Raw genomic sequence first — 13,847 nt, forward strand, 5'->3', positions numbered from 1 at the left:
ATTTAAAGTGAACTGAGTGCCCTTGTTGTCGCTGGTTAGCGCCACCGAGTAGAGCAACTGTTCCCGATGACAAAAGTTGAATAAAATCGGGAAATCTAGAAATCGCCATGGCATGACTAATGGAATCCGAGTGCATATTTTTCCCGACGATTTTTCTCGCCAATCATGGTGGTGAACATGGCCGAATTTTCTCGCCTCACCCCCGGTACAGTGAGCATGAGCGCCTGGGCTCGAGCGCCTTCTAGAAAAGTAATTGGGAGGAACAACCGACTCTTGGCAGTGAAGCGACAAAGTTTAATTCCGCCATGGCAATGTGGCAAGGTTGGACTCTAGGATGATAAATGATGGAAATAAGCGCCCGTCGCAATCGGAAATGAAAGGGTCAAGTAGAGGTTTTGGTTTGTTCCTGGGCAGTTGGTCTTGCCTCGTTGGGCCTTGTTTGTGTGAGTTTGTTTGCCAGCTGGCAGGAGGCTGCCAACTGCCGACTGCCGGCCGCCGACAACTCGGAAGTAGTGCCCAATACCCTTAGTCGTTTAGAGATGGCCTCACAAACAAACAAAGCACTCGCAAATCATGCCAATTCATACGACACGTGAACTGGATGCTACATCATCTTCGCATCTTCTCCCCTATCGCTTGACTCGTACTTTCTGACAGGGTTGCGTTCGTTCATCACACCGCTGGATACCGCGGTTAAGATTGATTGCAGATGGACAGTTTGCCAATATACAATATAGATGAGACAACCCCGCGCGCGACGAACCATGCAAACCTCGACACGAAGCGGCATTGCCCGAACGCATCTGCAAATCCCAGCACAAGGGCTCAACTCCGCCAACACCCCCGTCAGTAGCTGCTGGCCCTGGAGCACCATGTTCGCGGCAATTGAAACCCGGAAAACTGCGGTGATGGACTTCCGAACGCATACCCTGGTCGGCCTCTTCGTCAAGGAAGCTCGTCGCAATGCCATATCAGCTCTACGTACCTGTGAATCGCATGAAAACTCATGAATAACGTCTTGAACGTGGTTGTATTGCGCCAATTGCTTCAAACCGGAGCTCCACGCCAGGTTCATCGCGGCTCGGCCCTGCGGATCGCGATGCCCTGCCGCTCGCTAGCCCGCGCTGCCTACGCAGCCTGCTGCGATGTATCGCAGGCAATGCCTTGGGATTAGAATGCGCTAGCACAAGATTCCACCTATGGACGGTGGACATGTACATACATTTCCTGTGCTACTGTCCGAATGCATGATGGAGAACGGACGCCGTCCTGGCACCGCTGGCTGGTGAACAGCAACAAGCTACAGCTCGAGCTTGTGAGGCAGAAATGGGAAAGAGTTGCCCGCCCTTTGCCGCTTGTTTCAGTAAGCTCATTCCGTTATGCAACTCGGTAACCAGAAAGCTGCAATGAACAGATGGAGGAAAGCTAGCGACGTGGGAGTTGGCAGTCTTACGCGAAAGAGATCATCTGCCGAGTCTTGGTCGCTGTATAAATGACCTTACTTGCCAGCTCATCACTGACAACTGCCGTGCCTTTTTTCCGGAGGCTCCCGCAGCATACGTTTTCGTTCCCGCCTGATGCTCGCAGACGCCATTCTAACAACGTGAGAATTGCGTGCCGTTGGGTATTGAACAGTTGCCGCCGCTACAGAAGACGAGGCTTACTACGACGAGCGATGTCCTATTTCCGTTTCCGCACATACATTTCCGCGTACAACCAGCAGTGGTGTAGGAAACGGTCATCGCGGTGTCGGCTACCCCGTCATACGCCGTCGGTTACCGTTAACGTCGATCTCTGCTGCGGTCGCCAACTCCCATCGCCAGCTCCCATCACCAGCTTCCATCGCCAACCTCATCGTTAAATATTACCGTCAAATATCCTCCTAGCGAGCCTAGCCATCAGCAGATCGGTAGGGTGTGTGTACATGAACCGTTCTCTAGCACCCGCTCGATGGGTTGGGTACCATCGTACCATCGCTGATTCCACTTGCCACGCCTCTCGCGCCTCGCAGATGGCGCGCCAGCTATGGTTCCGGCCCTTTGTTCGGACTTGACCGTAAATGGGTCCCATTGCGCATATCGTGCGTGGCTTGCCCTTCCTTGGCCTCTGCAATCTATGCAAGGCTGATGTAGAACGGCGTTCCCGTGCGCGTGCCGCCCAGCGATTAGCGGAGGGAGAGCTGGAGGGAGGGGGTCGTCAAAGTCGTTCGATCATCGAACCCTCTCATTTCGCCGTCGGCTTTGGACGCTCCCCCAGCGCCGCTACTGTTTCGTTGGTAGAAGCGGGAAAAAAGAGACGAAAGCACGACGATAGTACGAGTCAGGACATGGAAAAATATGAGCAGTCATTTTCGCTCTCTGATTCTCGCTGATTCATCTACGGTCCATGACTTAAATAAGCGCATCGCATTCGGCAACATATAGATGACGGCTATTGATGAAGAAAAAGGAACAAGGTAATAATTTGAAAGATCCCATTCCACTGCGCCATGGGGTCAAGCCTCCCAATCACAAAGTTGCCTTCAAACGCCGCCGCCAAAAAAGGAAAGATCCAACTGGAAACGAGAACACGGTGCTGGCGGAATTGCATCTGCCGGTATGTAAGAATGTGCGACATCAAAATAATTACCACAAAAGACCTGAAAACAAAGAGACTGTCGTTGCCGCCTTCATATGCCGACAGGAATGTCCATGGGGTCCGGCTCCTCCGCTGGGCCGTGTCTGTTCTGCAGGTCGCGGTCCTCCTCCATTAACCCGATGACGCTGTCAATGTTGTTATCGAGGCTCTCGCTGTCCTTGGGGTCCAGGCAGCGCTTGAGCAACCGGCGGTACTTGTCAATCTTGTCGCCGACGCCGACCATGCTGAGGGCGTCGACGTACTCCGTCTCGGCTATGCGCTGCTCAGCGATCATGTGGCTAAGCTGACGCGCGAGGTTGAGACGCTCCTCGTACGACTCGTCCTGGCCGCCGTCGCCATTAATGCGGCTCAGTTCACCATCGGCGGTCTGTGAGATGTGTAGCCGGTTCTGGTGGGTGATGAGTGATAGGACATGGTGCTTGGCGAGGTTGGCTTCGTTAGTAACCTGTGTGGCGACTTCGTCAGGCTCCAGTTGTGTTTCCAACTTGGCGATCTGCTCATGGGCAGCCTGCAGTTCCGCCTGTGTGTTGGTGAGAATGCGCCGCGCTTCCGATTCAGCCCGGTCCTTGACATTCCATTCCTCGTCATAGCTCTTGGCCAAGTCGGCAAACTTTTCTTCTAGTAGAGGCGCGATGCGAGATTGCACAGTTGTTGCGGCAGCAGATCCGAAAATCTTGCGAGTTTTTTTGGGAGGTTTGTCCTTCAACGCGTCTCTGAAAGACGCGTGTCTTTGTGAATCAGGAGCAAATGGCGATGAAGAGCGCTGCGGTCCAGGGTCCTTCTTTGCAGCGTTAAGTTCTGCAATAAGATCCTCGGCTCGGATGCCTTCGTTGTTAGGAATATCGGTAGATGCATTGCGACCTAATAAGGATCGAACACACTTCCGGGCGTTCCTTTGGGCGGCCAGATGCAGAGCAGTGTTGCCGTCGCTGTCTTGGATGTCGAGCATCTGCTGGAGAGCGCTAGGGCTTAGATGCGAGTCTAGACGCGTGAGAATACTGTCCAGGTAGAAACGTGAACATGTCGGACTGTATAGACGACAGTTCTTCATGATTGCAGCGTGGTGGATAACGGTGCACCCAGAAACATCTTGCGCGGTCACCGTATCCCAGAGCTCTTTCATGACGTCAGAGAATGTCTGCCTTTCGTAGCAGTTAGTGAAGTTGACGGATCGCATAAATGGAGTTTCTCCGCGCGCGTTCTTGGCCGAAATACTGGCATTGAACCTTTTGAGCTGCCTGACAACACTGATGTCGCCCATGGCACATGCCCAATGGAGAGCGGTATGATTCTCAGCGTCGATGGGCCAGTCCGACTGAAAGTTGGGCGGGGGGTCAGGCTTCACAATGGCCTGCCCACCGTTTCTTGAAAGTAAGAAGTAGTCCAAAAGCTCGTCGCCATACATGGCATGCTGCTGTTCCGCGAGATCGTGGAGGTGCTCCTCCCTCTTGCGCCTTCTATGGCCGGTAGACACATGCGCCATGTCGTAGCGATCCTCGTCGGCCATGTATGATGCCGATGCTATGGTAATATTATCGGGCGTGTCGTCGTCCACTATCATGGAGTCGGTGTTCTCAAAGTCGTCGCGCATAGGTACAGTGCCTGGAACGAGAGTGTGAGTCTCTGTCGCCACAGCGGGCGACTTCTTGGGCTTACTGGCACCCCATTTTGGCAGAGGGGGTTTCACTTTGGGCGCCTTTGGTTTGCTGGCATGTCGAGGAGCGGGAGGAGGGCTCTGGTCACCGGGGACATATTCGAACATGGGTCGTAATCGGTCGTATACGCTGTGTCGATGGGCAAGGGCCTCGCCACTTTCGAGGGGAATCCAGGTTCCTAATTCGTGTGAGCTATGTTCTAACTGAATCGCAGGCGGATGGTACTGACCTTGGTATTTGCCATAACCACCCTGAATCTTTTCGTGCACGTCTTTTTGTACGTCGCGCTCCAGGATTCTTGTTCGAGCAGGCTTGTCAAAGCCAGCAGCTTTGAGGATATGCGTGGCATTAATCCAGTCATCATGTCTCCTTCGCATAACATGTTCTTTGAGTTCATGACCAAATTGGTATTCATAGACGGGGATCTAGATTCGTGGTTAGCGATATTCGCGGCAGGCGTTGCTCGGCCAATGGAAAGGTGGTAGGCATCCGGTGCGAGGTAACGACAACGACAGCGCCGACGGCCAAATAAGAGAAGTACTCACACCACTGTACGTGGCACTGTATATGCCCGGACCTGTTGGAGGAGGCGGCGGAGCAGCCTTGACCATTTTGTCGGCGCAACAAGGTCCTAGCAGGACGATATGTGGATGCTGGCAAGGCGTGGTAGTTGATGAAACGGCGCAACTGGCTCAGCCAGGGACTGACTGCAGGCGGGTTACCGGCGGAGCGATGGAGAAAATGTCTTTTCTGGAGCGAAGGTGTTAAATGTAAAGAGATGAGGCTACCCGGCGTCAAATTGCCCTTTCGGTAGTGTTGCAGGGTTTTGCGATGGAAGCTGCACAAATGGCTGGCGACACGTCGTAGACGCGGTTGAGCGAGGGAGAGACGCGCGCCGACGCGAGGCAAGTTTAAGTGGTTCCTGCCTGAGGCGGAAGGATCTGGGGAGAGCTGCACGTGATATGACATGCAAGACCTCCTGAAGGGGGTGGATGGTAGTGGCCAATGGGCCTAACGCCAACGCGATTGGCTTTTGGGGCGGGAAGCTCCCCTGGCATACAATAGGCCACCATTGATCGCGAGACAAGACAATTCTCGGACAAGCAGACGGGTTCCAGCACCGCGGCCTCTCAAATCTGCTGGAACGAACTTGCGACGAATTGCATCCACGACAACAGCCGGGCAACGTAATACCCATACTGCGGGTTGTTTGCTGTAAGTGGGCAATACAGCTTCCGAAAAGGCGGGATACGCTGTTAGCTCCAGCTCTACGGTGACACTCAGCGAAGCGGCCGAGGAATCTGGGTCTGTCACAGGACAGAAACAACGGCAAGATGACGGAAATTTTACACAACGCGCCTATTGTGCTGGACAATGGCTCGGGTACGATACGGGCGGGCTTTGCGGGCGAAGACCTGCCAAAGTGCGTGTTCCCCTCCTGGGTTGGACGGCCCAAACACCTGCGCGTGCTGGCGGGCGCGCTGGAGGGCGACGTGTTCATCGGGCAAAAGGCGGCGACGGACCTGCGCGGGCTGCTCAAGATCCGCTACCCGCTGGAGCACGGCATTGTAACTGACTGGGACGACATGGAGCGGATATGGGAGTACGTGTACGGCGAGGGGCTCAAGACGCTGAGCGAAGAGGTGCGTGGAGCAAACGACGACTGCAGGGGTTGAGACTGCGGACTCGAACGACGAGGACGGCTAACAGGCAGCAGCACCCGGTCCTTCTCACGGAACCGCCCCTGAACCCGCGCAGCAACCGCGACACGGCGGCGCAGATCCTCTTCGAGACATTCAACGTGCCGGCACTGCATACGTCGATCCAGGCGGTCCTGTCGCTGTATGCGAGCGGGCGTACGACGGGCATTGTGCTGGACGCGGGCGACGGCGTGTCGCACGCGGTGCCAGTCTACGAGGGGTTTGCGATGCCGAGTAGCATTCGCCGTATCGACGTGGCGGGCCGCGACGTTACGGAGTACCTGCAGACGCTTCTGCGCAAGAGCGGCTACGTGTTCCACACAAGCGCAGAGAAGGAGGTGGTGCGGTTGATCAAGGAGACGGTGTCGTACATTGCGCCGGATCCGAGGAAGGAGGAGCGCGAGTGGCTGGGGGTTAAGGCCAACGACTCCAAGTACGCGGAATATACACTGCCCGACGGGCACAAGCTCAAGGTAGGCGATGCGAGATGGTGCGGGTCGAAGAGGGGGCACGGGCGGGAATGAGGACCAAGTACTGACAGAAGGATAGATTGGAGCGGAGCGGTTCCGAGCACCAGAGATTCTATTCGACCCAGAGATTATCGGGCTGGAGTACCCGGGCGTGCACCAGATCGTGGTGGACGCCATCAACCGGACGGACCTGGACCTGCGCAAGTCGCTGTACAGCAATATTGTGCTGTCCGGGGGCAGCACGCTGACCAAGGGCTTCGGCGACCGGCTGCTGACGGAGCTGCAGAAGCTGGCGGTCAAGGACATGCGGATCAAGATCTTTGCGCCGCCGGAGCGCAAGTACTCGACGTGGATCGGCGGCAGCATCCTGGCCGGGCTGAGCACGTTCCGCAAGGTATGCGAAGATGGACTCTTTGTATCTGAGGACTATACTGACTGGAAGCAGATGTGGGTGAGCATCGACGATTGGCACGAGAACCCGGATATTATCCACACCAAGTTTACGTGAAGAGGGCGAAGTACACGGTGACGGCGGGTGCGAGAGCGGGTACGGGTAAAGCAGTGCATGAAGTAGCATGTATTGGACAATGGGACATAAATGTACATTTAGAGCTTGTGGCCGGAGGCAAAGGAGGGTTTCTTTTTTGGGCGAAGGAAGAGTAATACGATACCCTGAGTTGACAGTGGTGAGGCAGTGATCTGAGAATGTGACTGTAAATGACGAAGTTTACGGTGGGATTAACTAGCATGCGATGCAAAGATTCACATAAAAGGATTATAGTCAATTTTAGAATGACGCCACTAATAATTTTAATATTAACATTATAGAGAAGCGTTGGACTGGCAAGCTGATGGAGATGACAACAGCGTGTGTGCGGTTTGCGTGCTGGAGTTGGGCTCCACCAAACGTCCAAGTGTGTTTGTGTGTAAATGCAACAAGTAAACTTTTTTTCCCGAGCTTCCCAACGCCGTGTGCTGAGTATATACGAAGGACCGAAACAATAAAAACATCAAAAAAAATAGTGGGAGAGTTTTGCTGGCATAGCCAGTTGTCATCCAATCGTACATGATGGTCGTAAACGTAGGTGTAAGTTTTTCCAAGGACGCCAATGTCGCCTCTAGCCGTTCCGTTGTCAATAACAGGTTTGGCCGCCAATACGAGGCAGAAAAAAGACGACCTTCTCCTCGTCGTCGTCCCTTCACGACCGTGAGAAGCTCCCGCTGACGCGCGCCGCCCAGCCGCGCGCCTTGCCCGCCACGCTGCTCCCCGCCGAGCTCGTCGCGCTCAGCAGGCTCGCGCCGTCCTCCTCCTGGTCGCTGCCGCTGCCGGCGTAGGCGTAGGCGTTGCCGGCCATGTTGCCGGCGCCGCCGACGCCGGAGGAGACGATCCGCGGGGTGCTGCTGGCGGCGGAGGGAGTTGTGGTGGTTGTGGTGGTTGTGGGCGGGGTGAGGGTGGCGGTGGAGGAGGAAGAGGAGGAGGCGAGGCGGCGGACGTTGCCCGCGCCGCCGCGGCCGGTGAGGACGTATGAGGGCATCGTGGGTGTGTGTAAGTGGTGGTGGTGGTGGAGGTTGAGGTCTGCGGTGTTGTTGCGGATGTATGCCAATGATATGACCCGAATCCGTTCAAGGTAGAAACGTGTTTGAAGATTTGTGTAAAGAGCTTGTATATATGTAGAGCAGCTTTGTAGAGGAAGAGAACAAGTTCGTGAAGAGGAAATCGTCGACGTTATGAAGCGTACTTGGTCAGGGCCGTGGGGTCGTGGGCGGCCCGCAGGTAGCTGTTTTTGGCGTTCCAGTGGCGGAGCCTGCCGAGAGGAAAAAAAGGTCTGGTGACTTGCTGAAAAAAAAAAAAAAAAACCTTCTGTCGGCGCTAAAAGCAAGTACCTCTTGGCCACTGCATGCACCATTTCGCCACTGTAGCTTGAACCCACAGGTACATCGCCCCTTTGCTCATCGTCGCATCTTGTCTTGGCTTTATTACGTTTTTTAAGCCGTCCCACGTTGCTTGTTTGCAGGTCAGCCGCTGGTTTTCTCTTACATGGCGCTGTGGGGAGGAAGGGGCGGCTTCTGTCCAAGCGGAATTGCTGGGCGCGGCACCACAGGTCACGCTGCTCGCTCACACGTTGCGTGTGGACGTTGGCGGAATTCTAGAACTTGGGTCTTTTCCGTCGGCATTTCTCCTAGACCATTATGCATTCCTCGGTGACAAGAGACGACCAGAAATTGGATCAGCCAAGATTACGAAATGCCAACGACTCTTGGCTTGGGTCACGCGCGGGGGGAGGGGAAGTGGAAGAGGGGCATCGAGGTCATTCACCAGGCTGCATTATTATGCCCCCTGCTTCTTGGTAGGTCCTCTGCTGTGCCAATTGCTCAATTACACCCGCTGTTGAAAATCAAGGGACAAGGAAAAGAAATCTAGGGAAAAATACCGACTTGACACCGAACATCTTAGATCTCGAATCCAATTCAATTCCATTGTCCTCTCATATGTAATAGCCCCCCTCCCTTCCTGCCATCTCACCTCGCTGGATGCCAGACCTTGGCAGCCCACATACACCTGCAGACAAAATTTTCAGCGCCATAATATGAAAAACGCGGGGAAGCGAGCCACCAAACCCACTGTTTACTCTTTTGGCGCTTCCCCCCGCACACCCTCATGGCCAGATGACCTCCTCCATCTGCACCACAAAGCCAACCAAGAACGTTGTCGAGGCGAGAATCTATTATTCATTTGCAGTAATAATACAAGCTCGTTTACCGGTAGGTGGTAATGTGGGACCAAACGACCAACGGCTTGTTATTGGTCACGAGTTAGTCATTGGTGATGCTGCGAGTAGTTGCTTGATGTTAATGATTATCAACTCGTCTTGTAAATCATAACCAAAACAGAACTCCCAAACTCGTCACATGCGTTGAAAAACTTAGCAATTCGACCAAATAGGCTGCAATTTCATCATCTAGATAAACTGCTACTGTATGCTTTCCAACCTGATCCTGCAACGCCAAGTATAATGACAAATAGAAGAAGAAGAAAAAGAGAAGAGAAAACAACAACGAAGAAATAAAAGAGCGATCAAATAAAATACTAGAAATCCGAACGACCATATCTGCCCACTACCAACCCCCGACTTACAGGCCCACGCTCATCCACCCAAACATGCCCAGTGACGCGCTCAGCAGCAAAAACGTGATGATGCCCGCCCCTGCCCGGTCCGCCGTCGTGATCGGCTTCGGTTCCTTGCGGTACGCGTTGGCCTGGCCCACGCCCGCGGTAGGGTCGCTCTTGGACGTGCCGCCCGTGTCGGCCGTCACCGCCGCCTTCGCGCTCGGGTACAGCAGCGACACCATGGCCGCCACCGCGTCCATCTGCTGGCTCGCGCCCGAGTTGGGCGGGTCCGGCGCCTGCCACGTCCCCGACTGCCAGTAGAATCCGCACTGCCGCCCGCCGTCACCACCCGTGCACTGCTTGATGCACGCCGCCGCCGACTTGCGCAGCACCGGCATCACCTGGTCCGCAATGTACGGCGCCATCTGCGCCGACGCCGCCCACCACCGGTGCATATAGCCCTTGAACGACAGCATGTCCGTCGTGCACGTCTTGACGCCCTCGCACGCCGGTTCGTACGCAATGTCGTTTTCCGGGAAGAAGTGCTCCAGACCGTGTTTCACCAGACCGTCCACGCAGTTCTTCCACTTTTGCGCTCCCTGCGTGTGGTTGTACATGACCGCACAACCCTGCAAGAATACGGCATTGTTATACGAGAATTCAACCTTGTTGATGTCGGTACAGTTGTGCTCGACGTGGCCGCCGTCGTAGATGGCGTGCGTCTCGGCGTCAATATAGCCCACTGCCGAAACCCAGTCGAAAGTCTTTTCCGCCCAGTCTAGGTACGTCTGGTTTCCAGTATAACGGCCCAAGCGGGCGCCCATATTGAAGAAGATGCCGTTGGCAATTGCGTTCTTGTAGTCATAACCGTTGTTGGCAAAGGGAATCTGCCAACGGAGGCCGCCGTTGCATTCCTGGTCGTGTCGGTCCGGACTGGCCTGCGTGTTCCAGACAGCCTGGGCCAGGCCAAGCCATGATGGCTTGTCCGAGGCCGGATCGGGGAACTTGACCTCAGCAGCCAGCATGGCCGACATGCCCCAGAATCCCTGGTCGTCGTTGCCTAGCGAGGCTGTGTAGTTGTTGGGCATGTAGGCCTTGTTCTCGCCAACCTGGAACTGCATCGCCTGCATGATTCGGTCGTTGTACGTCGTATCGCCCGTTACGTGCCAGTAATCGATGAGCGTCCCCCACATGGCACCGCCAATCCACCAGTAGTAAGGTCCAGCCGGGGGCGGACCGGGAAGGATGCCGGGGACCTGGCCAGGTTCGTCGCCGTGATAGTGCTTGAGGAGGTCCTCGGCCATCTGCGAAGCCGACTTCTTGATGGCATCTGGGTGTGTTAGAGGGAAGCACGGCACGTGGATTGAGGAGGAAATTATGTACCGTCGCTGTCTATAGAATATGTGTTTTGAGCGGTAGCGAGGGACAGCAGCGCCGTAGCCGCCGCCACGCTGGCGAATGTTTTCATCTTCGTGTAGAGGGGTATTGAGTGTAAATGGTCATGAAGCGCAGCCTCAGCCAAGAAAAGTTGGAGAGTGGCACGAGTGCCGTAATGCGATAGTGAGCGGTGCGACAAGCGGCTGTTGGATCGATCAAAGAGCGTAAAGGAATTAATTAGTCGCGTTTGCGCGAGAGTGAGGCGGTAATTCGACAAAGGGGCCCTCGGTACTTTGGGTCGTGCCGACAAAGAAAGGTCAAAGGGGGGTGCGGTAGAAGGCTCGTCAAGGTGAGAAACAGTAATCAGCGACGCCGGGCCGTGATACTGGATCGGAGAGAGCGAGGGAGAGCGGCCGTAGAACGGGTTGGTGTTTGAGATGAAGACTGGACGAGATGGGTTGATTGTGCGAGGTGCAGACGTGGGATCATGGTTGGACGGCCGGGGGGGTGGCGGTTGGAGACTGCTAACACCTGGTACCTGAAGCTGAACCAAGAATTCAGATGGTGATTGGTACCTGAAGATGGACGAGAGCCAATGGAGGGACGGGAGTGGCTAGTCTAGTGATAGTCAGGGCATCCAGGGGCAGCACATCAGCGGCTGGGAGGGGCGCCGAGACAGGGGTTTGTGCCAGGAGTTCTGTGGTAGGTAGTGTACAAAGTTGGTGCGCAGGAACAATGGAATTATGGAAATAGCCCGTGTTGGAATCAAGCTAAAAAGTCTATTTACGAGGAGAATCAAGGTTGAAGACACTACTACCAACGATAGACTGTCGGAAGAAACGGTTGGCTGCAGTTGGCTTTTCGCATTCCAGTACAGTGCCCCACTGCAGTCTGCATGCTGCCGTCAGCATAATTCAAGCACCGCCTCATTCATTACTTCCCTGCCTGCATTGTTGATTGCTCGCTACCAAGGACGTCGCTTGCTTCACCACAGCGGCTTGACTCGCCTCCGCTGCGAACAACTTCATGCATCGTCGTCCATATCCTTGCCGCCAAGTAAAATTCATCGTTCCTCCAGATCGTCCTCTGGGCATCTTGCCAAGTTGCTTGGCCCCTTTTCCTGCGCTCGCTCCGATCGTGGCTTGGCAGCGTGGCACCCGGCCAACAAATGCGACGGTCATTGAGGCTGTGCACAAGCGAAACCAAGCTCCGACATACCAACGTTACCTACCATTTTTTGCTCACTACAAGCCTTTGTAACGCCTGTGTTTTGTCTTTTTGTCAATTAAATGAGCTGTTCCATCGGTCCGATTATTAGCTATTTCCAGTGCAGCCACTGGATTGGAATTGATGAACTCAAGAATGAGAAAAGAGAAGATTTCGATCAAAAGATATTATAAACTGAAGCTTGTGAGTCCATTCAAATATTGAATAAAATGATTAATAAATGCGCAGCTAGCACACAATGTCCCGGATCGAAAACAATCGCCGTGTCTTCTCACACGACAGCCACACACGCCTCGTCCTTGTCATCTCTGCCCTGCCTGACGAGGCGATCTCGTCCGTTCAAATAAAAGTACCTCCCTAAAATAAGGGAAAGTACACCGGCCTCGTCCAATCCACGTTGTGAGACTCCTCGCGTGGGTACACTGTGCCAAACACGTGGTCCCAGACGAGCGTCTGCTTGCCGTAGTTGAAGCTCTTCCTGCTCCCTCGCCGATGATGCAAATCATGATCCTCAATCGCCAGCGACACGCCCAGCCGATCCCACAACCATCCCCACGTCGACGGCGCCGACGCCAGCATCCGCACGCCGCAGTGCCCAACCGACTCCGTAAACATGACGTACGTCTGACACACCCACCAGTGGTAAAAGTCGAACCGCTCCGGCCCAAACACCGCGCGCAGCGTGAAAAACGCCAGCAGCGGCATCACGACAATGTCGCCCATCTCCTGCGCGTCGTCCGCGTAGCCCGTCAGCAGCGCGCTCGGGTGCTTGGTCAGGTGGTGCCGGCGGTGGAAGCGCCACAGCGCCGGCACGTCGTGCATCGCGCGGTGGTACCAGTAGAAGAAGAAGTCGAGCGCCAGCGTGTACGCGCCGACGTGCACCAGCATCCACGCCCACCACTCCGGCCGCGCCAACGCCTCCAGCGGCGACCCCGTGGCGGCGCCCTGGTAGGCGAGCAGCACGGTGAGGCCGGGCCGGCCGAGCATCAGCTTGCCGAGGGAGACGGCGACGCGGTCGACGCCGACGTCCGGCACGCTGTCGCGCGCGTGCGCGCCGTCCAGGAAGCCGTGCGCCTTGCCGAGGCGCCGCAGCGCCGTGGTCAGCCTCCCGAGCATGTTGAGCGCCGACGCCGTGTACAGGCCGAACACGAGCCAGGCAGACAGCGCGCGCTGCCCGGTGGCGAAGAGCACCGCCTGGTGCAAGGCCATGGTGCTGAGCGCGGTGAGGAGCACGAACGCGTGCGGCGTCCAGCCGGCGAGGTACGGCATCGGCGACGTCTTGGCGTGGACCGGTATGTCCTTCTCGAGCTCCGGGTAGCTGGAGAGCTGCGTAGCGAGGATGCGGTGCGACCACCGCCACTGGCCCCGGTCGCCTCGGAGCCAGGTTGACTTCATCGAGTCCTGCGGGTTGGGATGCGTCGACATGGCGACTGCGGGTGGAAGAGGTGAATGGTGAAGGGGTGTTCGCCGCGTAGGGCTCCTCTGGTGTCCGTCGATCTGATAAGCCAATGTCACTCCTGATTTAGAAGTCTTTAATCGCAGTAGATAAGGAGAGTTCTTCAAACAATGCTTCGTAGCCGCCCTTGCGTCCTATTTAACGACGGCTCATCGTACTCTTATTCCCATTCCACAGCCGTAAAGCAGACCTCGGCTACGGCTCTTCTGGTCAAGT

At 55.5% G+C, this 13,847-nt stretch overlaps 5 protein-coding genes across 5 annotated transcripts; 1 reads left to right on the plus strand and 4 right to left on the minus strand.

Moving 5' to 3' along the window:
* Nucleotides 1-2,668: 2,668 nt before the first annotated feature.
* On the minus strand, nucleotides 2,669-4,903 carry ISF_07384 (Transcription regulator HTH, APSES-type DNA-binding domain protein; the record flags this gene model as incomplete). Its single annotated transcript, XM_018850987.1, has 3 exons — nucleotides 2,669-4,470; nucleotides 4,522-4,717; nucleotides 4,838-4,903. 3 exons carry the CDS (start codon nucleotides 4,901-4,903, stop codon nucleotides 2,669-2,671), a joined length of 2,064 nt encoding a protein of 687 aa, XP_018701899.1.
* Nucleotides 4,904-5,626: 723 nt separating this feature from the next.
* On the plus strand, nucleotides 5,627-6,970 carry ISF_07385 (actin-like protein (Centractin); the record flags this gene model as incomplete). The annotated part of the gene is made up of 4 exons (XM_018850988.1): nucleotides 5,627-5,935; nucleotides 6,010-6,465; nucleotides 6,542-6,856; nucleotides 6,908-6,970. The coding sequence occupies 4 exons, from the start codon at nucleotides 5,627-5,629 to the stop codon at nucleotides 6,968-6,970; spliced, it is 1,143 nt and encodes a 380-aa protein (XP_018701900.1).
* A 691-nt stretch (nucleotides 6,971-7,661) lies between these two features.
* ISF_07386 (hypothetical protein) lies at nucleotides 7,662-7,997 on the minus strand (the record flags this gene model as incomplete). Its single annotated transcript, XM_018850989.1, has 1 exon — nucleotides 7,662-7,997. The coding sequence occupies one exon, from the start codon at nucleotides 7,995-7,997 to the stop codon at nucleotides 7,662-7,664; it is 336 nt and encodes a 111-aa protein (XP_018701901.1).
* A 1,597-nt stretch (nucleotides 7,998-9,594) lies between these two features.
* Nucleotides 9,595-11,039, minus strand: ISF_07387 (Mannan endo-1,6-alpha-mannosidase; the record flags this gene model as incomplete). Its single annotated transcript, XM_018850990.1, has 2 exons — nucleotides 9,595-10,901; nucleotides 10,955-11,039. 2 exons carry the CDS (start codon nucleotides 11,037-11,039, stop codon nucleotides 9,595-9,597), a joined length of 1,392 nt encoding a protein of 463 aa, XP_018701902.1.
* A 1,493-nt stretch (nucleotides 11,040-12,532) lies between these two features.
* Nucleotides 12,533-13,600, minus strand: ISF_07388 (Fatty acid hydroxylase; the record flags this gene model as incomplete). The annotated part of the gene is made up of 1 exon (XM_018850991.1): nucleotides 12,533-13,600. The coding sequence occupies one exon, from the start codon at nucleotides 13,598-13,600 to the stop codon at nucleotides 12,533-12,535; it is 1,068 nt and encodes a 355-aa protein (XP_018701903.1).
* Between the last annotated feature and the right edge of the window lie 247 nt (nucleotides 13,601-13,847).

This window comes from Cordyceps fumosorosea, assembly GCF_001636725.1.
Source record: "Cordyceps fumosorosea ARSEF 2679 chromosome Unknown scaffold_21, whole genome shotgun sequence".
Classification (NCBI taxonomy): domain Eukaryota; kingdom Fungi; phylum Ascomycota; class Sordariomycetes; order Hypocreales; family Cordycipitaceae; genus Cordyceps; species Cordyceps fumosorosea.